Below are 13531 nucleotides of genomic sequence, written 5' to 3' on the forward strand. Positions count from 1 at the left end.
GACTGCCTCCTCCCCTTCCCTGTCAATTCTGACGTTGGAGAGGAAGTTCCAGACAAGCCAGGCAGCGATTAGCTGGCCAGGAACTTCCTGATCTGTTAGTGTGGTGGTGGCTTGGAGAACTAGGTGGTAGCTTGGGGAGGGGGGGGGGGGTAGAGAGAAAGAAAGACAGAAAAGGGGAGGGGGCAGGTGAGACAAAAAGATTGAAGGGGCAGGGAGAGAGAGAGAAAGACAGAAAAGGGGGGCAGGGAGAGAGAAAGAAATGAAAGAAAGAAAGGATGCAGTCAGAAGGAAGTGCAGAGACTCATGAAATCACCAAACAAAGGTATGACAAATGATTTTATTTTCAATTTAGTGATCATAATGCGTCAGTTTTGAGAATTTATATCTGTCTATATTTTGCACTATATTTAACCAAATATGTGTTGCCTTCTCTTTTTCTCCTTTTTAAAGGACATTTGATTGTTCACAACAAAAAGTGTTTTGCATATAGAATGCATATGACATGGTTTTTTGCATTGTTTGCACTAGTGGATAATTAATTTAGATGGTGGAAAGGAGGGGTAGAGCATAGATGATTACAACATTAAATTCAGGATGCGGATCTGGAATGATATATAGATCATAGGAGGTCCTATGATCTGATTCATCTAATATGTTATGATATGCTCATCTCCAACCTCGAGTGAGAAATTTACAAAAAAAATTTTTGATGGAAACTTTATTTACTTAATAGGAAATGGTTTTTGATAAATTTTGTTAAAAGTGAAATAGGTTCAAAGTAGTAGCTATTTTTTTTTTTTTAGCACTTTTGAGCATTTTAAAGTTTTGATATATTGAAGTTCTTGTAAATATGATGTCACCCATATTTTTTCTTTAAATAATTTATATTGGGTAAGATGAAACTCTAGGTTTAATTTTTCAAAATATCTTTGAAGATTCAGTTACAGCAGCTGGTCCAGGAAACAGGTAGGTGGGAGTAGGGAACTAGAGAGCAGCATTGGAGGGAGGGGGCTGGAGAAACAGCATGAAGGAAGGGTGGAAAGGAGGGAGGGGGAAAGAAAAACATGAAGGAAGGGGGCTGGAGAAACAGCATGGATGGAGAGAGAGAAGAGGGCTGGAGGAAGGATTGGAGAAAGTATTATGGAAAGGAGAGAGTGCTAGAGAAAAGAGAGCATGTAGTATGGGAGTGCTGGATGGGAGGGGAGGTTGTGAGGAGAGTGACCTTTGTGTGCGTGTGGGGGGGGGTTGGAAGAAGAGAGAAAGAGAGGCACCCACAGGAGATGGGACTTGGAAGGGGAGAGAGAAGCACCTGTGGGGGAGGAGAGTTGGAGGAAAGAAGAGAGAGACAAGCATTTAAAGGGTACAGAGGATGGGAAGGGGGATCAAGGAACTGGGTGAAATGTGGGCGGGGCTGTAGGTGCTGTGGGCGGGGTCATGTGTCCTCTTTCCCCCCCCCCCCTCTCTTCACAAATGTGTTAACCCTAGTCCTCAGGGGTCAAATGCTCTCTTCTCCTGTATAGAGGGAGGCGGAACACGGCAGCGAAAACGCTAGGGAGGGAGATGCGGGACCATGGGAGACGCGCTGATGCTGTCTAGAATGCTGCATCGTAGCTACGCCCCTTCGATCCTTCCTGCAACACTAGTTCCACGGTTTCTTGCCCCTCCCCCGGGCCCAGCACGACGCTAACTCCGCCCTCACGAGACCAGACGGCGGTAGCGGAAGTCCGCCTTCCCCTCCACTTATGACATTGGGCGGCGATTTGTGGTCCAATCCGGATAAGACTTCTTCGTCACTGTAACCGGAAGAGGAGGAGGAGGAGGAGGAGGAGGGAAGGGGGGAGGGTAGCGGCAGGAAAATGGCGGTTTCAGGTTCCGCTTTGCAGGCTCGTCTTCGCTATTTGATGAGCCGACGGCATGGGAAGCCCGCGTTGAAGCCGACCCGACCGCTGGTCCTGGCCGACCGTGTGGCAAACCGGAAAATGCGAATGGGAGGTAAGAGGAAGGACCCTTCACGGTTATTCTCATATTCAGACGGCGGCGCTTTCCTGTTTTGTTGAGCTCGATTTAAACATTCTCGGAGGTTATCTTCAAGTTTAGTTTTACTCCTGGGGCCTTTAAATTTGTCAGAGCTGTTTGGCTGCCTAGTTTAACAATCTCCAGCCTGCACTAGGCAAAAATAGTGCTTGGAAATATGGTCCCAGTTGCTATCGCCATTCTATTACCCCTAATGAATAAACATGAAGTTGATTTGCATGCAAAGGAGCCCAGTATATCGAAATGCATATCGTGCTTATTGTGGATAGCTTGAAACCTGATCTATCATACCAGTTTTGAGGAGCCTTGACCTGGGAAAACTTCAAATCAGATTTTGTGAATTAGTCCTGAAGTAGAGAATGACACAGTGACAAAATTCATCACCGTCCCCGCGGGAAACCATCTTCATGTCATTCTTTAAGGAGAGAGGGAAGAATCAGAGTATGAATGGCCACAGCCACTGACCCACAAGCTTTGCTTTGAAGAATGCTGGTGTAGAAGGACTGAGGTTGAAATAGACACTAGAAAATGACATGGGATTATTTCCCGCGGTTATCCACGGGGATGGGAACGGTGATGAATTTTGTCACCGTGTCATTCTCTATCCTGACAGGCTCACACTGCATGGAGGACGTCATCGGGGTGGGTTTTTTCTTCTGTTCTGTAACTGCCCCTCTCTGCCCTCCTGGTATGCATGAATCGGCTTTTTAAAAGAGGCTACAACGAGTCCTGATGAAGAAGGGGAGATGATCAGGCCCAACTCATCCCTCTATCATTTCCGCCTTCGCCTGCCTAGATTACTTCACCACCCCTCCCCCTTTGTTTTGACTTTGCTTGTGCAGGAGAGCAGCGCATGCGCAGATCGCATGTACAGCCAACAATGATGGTCTGCACATGCGTCACGATCAGTCTTCAGCGATCTATGGAATCGCTTGTGGGCGTGTGTCCGATTAGGTAATTTGCATTGGGAGCATTTAGTGGATCGACCTTGGATCGGAACCGGATCGGACAGGTAAAGGGGCTTGAGTGAATCTAGCTCTAAGAGATACCACATGCCTGTCTCACACCATCTTAAATTCAGAAACAGTCTTTATCTCCACCACCTCCACTGGGAGACTTCCAGTTCTATCACCTTGTCATCTCTTAATTTCATCCTATGCCCTCTCCTTCCATAGTTTTCCTTCATTTGAAAGACTTTCTTCCTGTACATTAACACCATGGAGATATTTAAACATCATTATCATATCCCCTGTCTGTCTTTCTTCCAGAGTTTACATATGAAGTTCTCGTAGTCTGTCCCAATAAGATTTATGAGAAAGGCCACTAACCAATTTTCTAGCAGCCCTCTAGACCAATTCCATCCTCTTTATATCTTTTTGAAGGTGCAGTCTCCATAATTGCACACAATGTTCCAAATGGGGCATCACCAGATACTTATACAACAGCATTATCACCTCCCTTTTCCTACTGACTATTCCTCTCCTTATGCACCCAAGCATCTTCCTGGTTTTGACCGTAAAACTGATTTTGCGATCGTCGATACAGGATCTTGCCTTATTAATCTCAAGCCCCTACCTGTCGGATTTGAGGATCCACTATATATATATATATATATATATATATATATATGTATGTATGCATATGTATTTTATTTTTATGTATATGTATTTATTTTTTTTTCAGTTTTTCTATATATATATATAAAGACAAACTGAAAATCTCAAAGCATATCCTGAAGAAAGCCACAACATGATGGCTGAAACGTCAGTTCTACCTGATCAGATGCCTAAAGACCTGTAAAAGTGCAACGAGCATAACTAACAGCTGGCTAGTTAATTTTTTCTTTCTTATCAGAATAGATAAGTCTTGCGTTTACCCCATTGCAAGTATTGTGTTATAGTTCATTTCCTTAAAACAGACAAGTGTGTACAAGTCCCTGCATTCAATGGGGTAAAACCAAGATATCAATCTGCACGGAAAAAAAATGGCGCCAGTAGATAATTGTAAACATAAGAGTGAGAAGCTGAGCAGACTGTCAACCAATGCATTTCTTTTCAGAGGCCACATGTATCACTGAGATGTCGTTGATGATGGCATGCTGGAAGGAAAACAATTTCAATGATATGTTTTGTGCCAAGGAAATCCAGTCTTTCTTTGATTGTAATACTAAGGTCCAGGTAATATATTAATTTGCATACTGTATTTTACAAGAGAGGTTGAATGCAGGGGATTACAATCAATAAATGCCTTACACTACAGAATTACAGCATGTCAGTATGATAAAATAACTAAATATTAGTGTAAAATCTGAAAAACAGAAAATCAGTTGACTGACTCAAAACACCACTGGAAAGACAAACATTTCTTTAAATTTTATTGATAAAGAATTCTAATACCATCTTAGTGAATGAACTTGATCTAGTTTTTTATAAAGATTTTTTAGGGTTGGGCTCCTAACAGGTTTTTACTACCCAAAGTGAAGTCATCTAGATGGAAATTCCTATTTAATTTTATTTTTCAAATAAGAAGACCCTACATCCATTAAAGTATTAGCTTTAAAATCCTAAACTACAACAACATAAATTTATTATTTCTATAGTGCTAACATAACATAAGAATAGCCTTACTGGGTCAGACCAATGATCCATCAAGCCCGGTAGCCAATCCAGGTCACTAGTACTTGGCCAAAACCCAAAGAGTAGCAACATTCCATGCTACCGATCCAGGGTAAGCAGTGGCTTCCCCCATGTTGTTCTTAATAACATACTTTGGACTTTTTCTCCAGGAAATTATCCAAACCTTTCTTAAAACCAGCTAGGTTATCCGCTCTTACCACAAGCTCTGGCAATGCGTTCTCCGAGTGAAAAAAATATTTCCTCCTATTGTTTTAAAAGTATTTCCCTGTAATTCCAAGTGTCCCCTAGTCTTTGTAATTTTTGACAGAGTGAAAAATCGATCCACTAGTACCTGTTCTAATTCACTAAGGATTTTGTAGACTTCAGTCATAACTTCCCTCAGTCATCTCTTTTCCAAGCTGAAGAGCCCTAGCCTTTTTAGTCTTTCCTCATGCGAGGAGTTTCATTCCCTTTGTCATCTTGGTCGCTCTTTCTTTGAACCTTTTCTAGAGCTGCAATATCTTTTTTTGAGATAGGGAGACAGAATTGAATGCAATACTCCAGGTGAAGTCGCACCATGGAGCAATACAAGGACATTATAACCTTCTTAGTCTTGTTAACCATCGCTTTTTTAATAATTCCTAGCATCCTGTTTGCTGTTTTGGCCTCCACCGCACATTGGGCAGGAGGTATCATCGTATTGTCTGTGATGATACCTAGATCCTTTTCTTGGGCATTAACTCTCAAGGTGGAACCTAGCATCCGGTAACTGTGAGTGGTGTTATTCTTCCCAATATGCATCACTTTGCATTTGTCCACATTAATTTTCATCTGCCACTTGGACGCCCAGTTTTCCAATTTTCTAAGGTTTGCCTGCAATTTTTCACAAACTGTATGTGTTTTAACAACTTTGAACAGTTTAGTGTCATCTGCAAATTTACCCCCTCCTTTAATAACGCGTAGCATGGGTTTTAGCAGCGGCGGTAACTGCTCCGATGCTCAAAGGAATTCTTTGAGTATCGAAGCAGTTATTGCCGCTGCTGACGCTAAAACCCACGTTACGTGTTAGTAAAGGAGGGGGTTAATCACCTCACTCGTCGTTCCAATTTCCAGATCATTTTTAAATAAGTTAAATAGCACAGGTCCCAGGTACAGATTCCTGCGGTACTCCACTGTTTATTCTCCATTGAGAAAAATGACCATTTAACCCTACCTTCTGTTTTCTATCTGATAATCAATTCGTAATCCACAACTGAACTTTGCTACCTATCCCATGACTCTTTAACTTTCTCAGGAGCCTCTCATGAGGAACTTTTATCAAAAGCTATCTGAAAATCTAGATACACTACATCAACCGGCTCACCTTTATCCACATGTTTATTCAGATCTTCAAAGAAGTCAAGCAGGTGATCTCCCTCAGGTGATCCCATGCTGACTCTGTCTCATTAAATCATGTTTGTCTAGGTGTTCCACAATTTTATTTTTTGTAATTGTTCCCCCCCCTCCCCCCCATTTTGCCTGGCACTGAAGTCAGGCTTAGTGGTCTGTAATTTCTAGGATCTCCCCTGGAATCTTTTTAAAAAATCGGCGTAACATTGGCCACCCTCCAATCTTCAGGTACTACAGATGATTTTAGCGACTGGTTATAGATCACTAACAGCAGGTCAGCAATTTCATGTTTGAGTTCTTTTAGTAGTATCTTGGGATGTATACCATCCAGTTCAGGCGATTTATCACCATTTAACTTGTCGATTTGGCTTAGTACAGGGATCTCAAAATCCCTCCTTGAGGGCCACAATCCAGTCGCTCAAGGAGGGACTTTAAGATCCCTGGCTTAGTACATCTTCCAGATTCATGGAGATTTCTTTCAGTTCCTCTGCATCATCACCTTTGAAAACCATTTCAGGTTCAGGTAGATATCTTGCATCTTTTTCTGTAAAGAACATAAGAATTGCCGCTGCTGGGTCAGACCAGTGGTCCATCGTACCCAGCAGTCCGCTCCCGCGGCAGCCCTTAAGTCAAAGATCAGTGCCCTAACTGAGACTACCCTTACCTGCGTACGTTCCAGTTCAGCAGGAACTTGTCTAACTTTGTCTTGAATTCCTGGAGGGTGTTTTCCCCTATAACATCCTCCGGAAGAGCGTTCCAATTTTCTACCACTCTGGGTGAAGAAGAACTTCCTTACATTTGTACGGAATCTATCTCCTTTTAACTTTAGAGAGTGCCCTCTCGTTCTCTCTACCTTGGAGAGGGTAAACAACCTGTCTTTATCTACTAAGTCTATTCCCTTCATTATCTTGAATGTTTTGATCATGTCCCCCCTCAGTCTCCTCTTTTCAAGGGAGAAGAGGTCCAGTTTCTCTAATTATTCAGTCTCTCCGCTATGGCCTTATCCTACCCGAGTGCCCCTTTTGCTCCTTGATCATCTAACGCAGTGATTCCCAACCCTGTCCTGGAGGAACACCAGGCCAATCGGGTTTTCAGGCTAGCCCTAATGAATATGCATGAGAGAGATTTGCATATGATGGAAGTGATAGGCATGCAAATTTGCTTCATGCATATTCATTAGGGCTAGCCTGAAAACCCAATTGGCCTGGTGTTCCTCCAGGACAGGGTTGGGAACCACTGATCTAACGGTCCCACGGATTCCCTCACATGTACCTAAAAAAATTATGAGTTTTTTGCCTCTTTTGCAAGTTTCTCTTCATATTCTTTCTTAGCTTTCTTTATCAATGCTTTGCATATAACTTGTCAGTGCTTGTGTGTCTTATTTTCGTCATTCAGGGCTGAAAGGTGGTAGGAGACTATTAAGGGAATGACAGATATTTAGTTGGGTCAGCGTTTAAACACAGCTTCAAATAAGTAGTTTTTTAAAGTCTGGCTTTAAATACTGCCAGAGACTGAGCCTGATGTAGTGAGCCAGGCAGGTTGTTCCAAGCATGTGGCACAACAAGGTAGAAGGGACAGAAATAGGTGTTGGTGGTAGAGGAGAAGGGTATAGAGAGGAGGGACTTGTCTGATGATCAGAGTTCCTGGAGGGAACTAAATGCCTTTCACATGTTACCCATTATACTATTATACTTCTATTTTTGACAATTGTTGTTTGAAGAAAAGTTTAAAAAAATATATAAAATTATAAGAAAATATATAAAACTATTAGAAAATTAGAATAGAGGTTCACTTACTAATTGGGAGTTTTTCTGACCAAGGATGTGTCTGCTAGGATTAAATTCTGTTTAAAACTAGCCTGTCTATATGGGAAGCTTAAAGAGCCCCTATTAGACACTGAGGTCTTTTCTCCCTTTTTGTAAAGAAAGGTGACTTTTTTGTCCTGTATTTTGGAGGGTGCAATTTTTTGTGATTTATTTTGGGCATCCTTTTCTTGATTTTTTTGGATATTTTTGATACCCATTATACTATGCAATTAAAAGTATAGGCCTCTCCATGTTTGTTCCCTATGCTAATTTTACACATTTAGGGCAAAAGTTGACATAATTATTCTAAAATAACTAGAACCAGAAAAGGATTGAGTTTTTCTACTAATCTAAACTTTGTCTACCAATTTTTTTTTACTACCAATCCAACCTATCTATTCACAAGTAATGAAGAATTGAAACTCACCCTTAATATTTTAGTGGTCAAGAGTGTATATTGCTTGTTTGCAAGAATTAGGATCTACCTATAGTATTTGTTTTCTTTATTCTGTCAGAGCCTATAGGAACCAGGATCACAACCATGAGAAGCAGCATTTTAAAAAGGATGTTCAGATGTCTAAATTCTGATCTGAATTTCAGCTAGTGTTTAAAACGGATATTTAGTATATCAAGACAGTAACAATACACCAGTATTTCTTTTGTACTGTTCATATGGCACACATTATGTGTAGAATTCTCGAAGGAGTAATATTTGGACAAAAAAATGAAGGAAATCTAGAAAAAAGACCAGAAGAGAGTACATGAGCAAAGAAAGGCAAGTTTGTATTCTGATCCATAAAGATTATAAATTTGGGGCCCTGCTATGGCATGATTGTACACATCAAAGTTTTGACTTGGGACTGATCTATATACCTGTATGCCATGGACCCAGTGGATACCACTGTTTATTCTCAAGAAGTGCTGGATGCATGAATGGTGCCCATGTAGGCAGAGAATAATGCACACTAACAGGAGATTCTACCTTATCAAAGTAGCAACACAAAGAAAACTGGTCACCTTCTCTATTTTCTTTGTAGGCAGAGAATATACAACTGTGACAATTGATGGATAGGTATTAGCATTTTTTTTTTCTTTGGCAGCAGGGATTTTTTTTTTTTTTTAAACTGTAAATTTAGGGGAGAATTCATCAAGGGATGCTAAGTGCTAAAGACGCCAATAGAAATATAATGGGCATTTTTTACAGTTAGTGCACGCTAACACGCTTACCATTCTTTGAATTCCAACCCTCCCCACCTTATTTACTTAAATGTCGGGTAGAATTGAGCATCTGTATAGCAACCTCTGTTTGAAGAATAACACTTGTCATTGGTTAAAACTGTAGTATTATGTGGGAAGCTAACGGCCTTGTTTCTATCTTTTGTTTCTTTCAGGCAGAACTTAGATTAAATGAGAAAACTCCAAAACATGGAGGACATCTACCTTCAAATCAAGTTAACAAACTGTTGCAGAGGTTTCCAAACATCACCCGTGAGATTTAAAGAAGCTGTGTGGTTGTGATTTTGTCAAATGCTACAGATTAACCACCTGGCTCAGCTAGGAAAGCAATTGGAGGAGCATGATGGGGAACAGCAGACCGACTCAAGAATTGCTCCAGACTCTCACCTATAATAGTGCTGGGACTGTTTATTTTAAAGAAACAGGTTTATTAAGAAATGGAAAGTGCTAACTAACCTAGTGTCTGGGAAAGGAAGGGTGTTTAAAAATATTTCAGTCCCATTGAATAAGATGTAATATTTTGATGTTTACTAATATTAAAGAGAAGATTTTGTATCCTAGCAAATGTTGGTTTTTCCTTTTCTTTCCCTTATCCTTTGTTTAAACACAGGCATGTAAGTGTAATACCTAAGCAGATCCAAAACAACTGAGTGTTACAGTTTAGTGAACAAACTCTTTGTATATGTGTCCCAGTTGTATTGGATGCCACTGACCAAGATGTAGCCTGTTCGTTTAACTTTTTTGTAAGTGATATTGCTGAAGGGCTGACTAGTAAGATTTGCCTCTTTATGGGATACCAAAATCTGCAATAGACATCCCTGATAGTGTGAAAAACATGAGGAAGGACCTAGCAAAGCTTGAAGAAAGGTCTGAAATTTGGCAGCTAAGATTTAATGTTAAATGCAAGGTCCTGCATTTGGGCTGAAGAAACCTGAGGGAATGGTACGGTTTAGGGGATGAAGAACTTTCTGTGCACAAAAGAGGAGAGAGACTTGGGTGTGATAGTATGTGATGATCTTAAGGTGAACAAACAGGTTGAAAAGGCGATGGTGAAAGTTAGAAGGATGCTTGGGTGCATAGGGAGAGATATGGCCAGTAGGAAAAAGGAGGTATTTATGCCCCTGTATAAAACTGGTGAGTCCTCTTTTTTTAGAATATTGTGTACAGACCACACCTTCAAAAAGATATAAACAGGATAGAGTTGGTCCAGAAGAAGGCAACTGAAATGGTTGATGATCTACGTAATAAGATATATGGGGACAGGCTTAAAGATCAAAGTATATATACTTTTGAGGAAAGTTGGGAGAGGGAAGAGATGAGAGAGGGTTAAATACCTATGTGGCATAAATACACACGATGCGTATCTTTTTCAATTGAAAGGAAACAGAGTGAGAGGGCATAGAATAAGGGCAAGAGGTGTAGGAGTAATCTAAGGAAATACTTTTTTACAGAAAGGGTGGTAGATGCTTGTAATAGTCTCCCTTGTAATAGTCTCCCAGTAGAGGTGGTAGAGCTGACTATCTGAAAGCGTGGGACAGGCACCTGGGATCTCTTAGGGAGAGGAGGAGGATGGGCCATTTGGCTTTTATCTGCCATCATGTTTCTAAGCCAATAAAGACACATTTTTTTCCCAATATGGTGATAATGGATGAAATCTTTATGATCTGGAAACAAATAATCAGTCTATGGAATGGTGTCTCACCTCTTCTCCAGTACAGCCCTAGAACAATCCTCCACCAGGCAGAGAAGACAGAACCTTAGACAAATTTAAAAGGAGTGTGTTTCAGGACTCCATGTTAGTTATCACAATTTTAAACTATAATTTATACATGACTTTTATATGAAATCACTGATCCAAAAAATATCATTTTATGAGCAATATGTATGATCAGAGCATCTTAAGTCTTATCAACATTTCACAAAAGATCTCCTAGGGACAAGGAAATACATGGTGCACTCTTATTTTGATGCTTTTGATATCGTCTCTTATACCTCATCAGTCTCTCTAAAAACATAAGCAGTGCCTCCGCCGGGTCAGACTATAGGTCCATCCTGCCCGGCAGTCCGCTCCCGCGGCGGCCCAAACAGGTCACGACCTGTCTGAATCACCAGAAGGGGCTCCCTTGCCACCTTGGTTTCTCATTGAAGTCCTATCTTCCCATCGTAGTCCTAACCCTCCGGTCTTGCACATGCACGACCTGTTGGGTTTCTATACTTATTACCTGGTTAGCTTTCTATACCTGTGTTACATCCCAGCACCTCTCTCAGTATCCCACGATCCCTTTATCCCTCAGGAATCCGTCCAATCCCTGTTTGAATCCCTGTACCGTACTCTGCCTGATCACTTCCTCCGGTAGCGCATTCCAAGTGTCCACGACCCTTTGGGTGAAAAAAACTTCCTTGCATTTGTTTTGAACCTATCTCCCTTCAGTTTCTCCGAATGCCCCCTCGTACTTGTCCCCTTCAGTCTGAAGAATCTGTCCCTATCCACCCTCTCTATGCCCCTCATGATCTTGAAGGTCTCTATCATATCTCCCCCGAGCCTCCTTTTTTCCAGAGAGAAGAGCCCCAGCCTATCCAACCTCTCGGCGTATGGGCAGTGTTCCAGCCCTTTTACCAGTTTCGTTGCTCTCCTTTAGACTCTCTCAAGTACCGCCATGTCCTTCTTGAGGTGTGGCGACCAATACTGAACGGAGTATTCCAGATGTGGACGCACCATCGCTCGATACAATGGCATGATGACTTCCCGCATCCTGGTTGTTATGCCCCTCTTTATGATGCCCAGCATCCTGTTGGCTTTTTTCGAGGCTGCTGCGCACTGTGCAGATGGCTTCAGTGATGCATCCACCAGCACACCCAAGTCTCTCTCAAGTCTGCTGTCTCCCAACAATGCCCCCCCCAATTTGTAGTTGAACAACGGGTTCTTTTTCCCTATATGCATGACCTTGCATTTTTCCACGTTAAAGCGCATTTGCCATTTGTTTGCCCAGTCTTCCAGCTTGTCCAGGTCCCTTTGCAGGTCCTCACACTCCTCCCTGGACCTAACTCTACCGCACAATTTGGTATCGTCTGCAAATTTTATAACCTCGCACTTTGCCTCCTTTTCCAGGTCATTGATAAATATGTTGAAGAGTAACGGCCCCAGCACCGATCCCTGTGGCACACTGCTCGTGACTCCCCGCCAGTCAGAATATTGGCCCTTCACTCCGACCCTCTGCAGTCTACCCGACAACCAGTGCTTGATCCATCTGTGCACATCCCCTCCCACCCCATGGTTCCACAGCTTCCTAAGCAGCCTTTCATGTGGCACCTTGTCGAAAGCCTTTTGAAAATCGAGGTAAATGATGTCTATGGGTTCCCCATTGTCCACCCGACTGCTTATTCCCTCAAAGAAGTACAGAAGGTTCGTTAGGCACGACCTTCCCTTACAGAATCCGTGCTGGCTTGTTCTCAGTAGGCCATTCCTCTCGATGTGCTCGTCCTTGATCATAGCTTCCACCATCTTCCCTATAATTGAAGTCAGGCTCACCGGCCTGTAGTTCCCGGGGTCACCCCTCGATCCCTTCTTGAAGATAGGTGTGACATTCGCCAATTTCCAGTCCTCTGGTACCTCACCAGTTTTCAAGGATAGGTTGCAAACATGCTGGATTGTGCCCGCTATTTCTTGTCTTAGTTCCTTCAGAACCCTTGGGTGGATCCCGTCCGGGCCCGGTGATTTACCGCATTTTAACCTGTCTATCTGTTTGAGGACATCCTCCTTACTTACCTCTATGTGCTCCAATTTTTCGGCCTGTTCCCCACTCATGAGCTCCTCTGAGTCCGGTATATTAGATGTGTCTTCGCTCGTGAAAACCGACGAGAAGAACGTGTTCAACCTCTCAGCTACCTCTTTATCCTCCTTAATCACTCCCTTCCTATCCCCATCGTCCAACGGCCCCCCCTCCTCTCTCGCTGGTCGCTTCCCCTTTACGTAACTGAAGAATGCCTTGAAGTTTTTCGCCTCCCTGGCCAGCCCCTCTTCGTATTCCCCTTTCGCTTTTCTAACCTCTTGGTGGCATTCCTTTTGGCATTTCCTGTGCGCCTGGTGATTTTCCTCTGTTGGGTCCTTTTTCCATCTCCGGAAGGATACTTTTTTGTCATTTATTGCCCTCTTTACTTCAGTTGACATCCAAACCGGGTCCTTTGATCGCTTGTTCTTGCAGCCTTTCCTGAAACTGGGGACGTACATTCTTTGTGCTTCCTGCAGGGTGTCCCTGAATAGGGTCCAGGCGCTTCCCACAGTCTCCATCCTAAAGATGTTTCTGAGCTTCCTCCCCACCATTTCCCTCATAGCAACATAGTTCCCCCATGTGTAGGCAGGTAGGGCTTTGAATTTCAGACTTAAGACGCCAATGTTCAGGACTAATTCTCCCAACATTCCTGGTATAAGAGATTACCTCTGGAGATCATATA

General features: G+C 42.5%; 1 protein-coding gene across 2 annotated transcripts; it reads left to right on the plus strand.

The window, feature by feature from the left end:
- Positions 1 to 266: 266 nt before the first annotated feature.
- On the plus strand, positions 267 to 9639 carry CHCHD1 (coiled-coil-helix-coiled-coil-helix domain containing 1). 2 transcript variants are annotated; one of them, XM_033942584.1, is made up of 3 exons: positions 267 to 322; positions 4093 to 4211; positions 9235 to 9639. In XM_033942584.1, the coding sequence occupies exons 1-3, from the start codon at positions 304 to 306 to the stop codon at positions 9340 to 9342; spliced, it is 246 nt and encodes an 81-aa protein (XP_033798475.1). In that variant the 5' UTR covers positions 267 to 303; the 3' UTR covers positions 9343 to 9639. The 2 variants fall into 2 exon arrangements, with proteins under 2 accessions (XP_033798475.1, XP_033798474.1); XM_033942583.1 differs by lacking the exon at positions 267 to 322 and adding an exon at positions 1818 to 1992.
- The last annotated feature ends 3892 nt before the right edge of the window (positions 9640 to 13531 follow it).

Source organism: Geotrypetes seraphini, chromosome 4 (assembly GCF_902459505.1).
Source record: "Geotrypetes seraphini chromosome 4, aGeoSer1.1, whole genome shotgun sequence".
Lineage (NCBI taxonomy): Eukaryota > Metazoa > Chordata > Amphibia > Gymnophiona > Dermophiidae > Geotrypetes > Geotrypetes seraphini.

Excerpts from the sequence above, each read along its gene's own strand:
- CHCHD1 (XM_033942583.1), top strand. The coding sequence starts at position 1,857 with ATGGCGGTTTCAGGTTCCGCTTTGCAGGCTCGTCTTCGCTATTTGATG. Across the intron at positions 1,993-4,092 it reads CCGGAAAATGCGAATGGGAG|AGGCCACATGTATCACTGAG; the intron begins GTAAGAGGAAGG and ends ATTTCTTTTCAG. Across the intron at positions 4,212-9,234 it reads ATTGTAATACTAAGGTCCAG|GCAGAACTTAGATTAAATGA; the intron begins GTAATATATTAA and ends TGTTTCTTTCAG.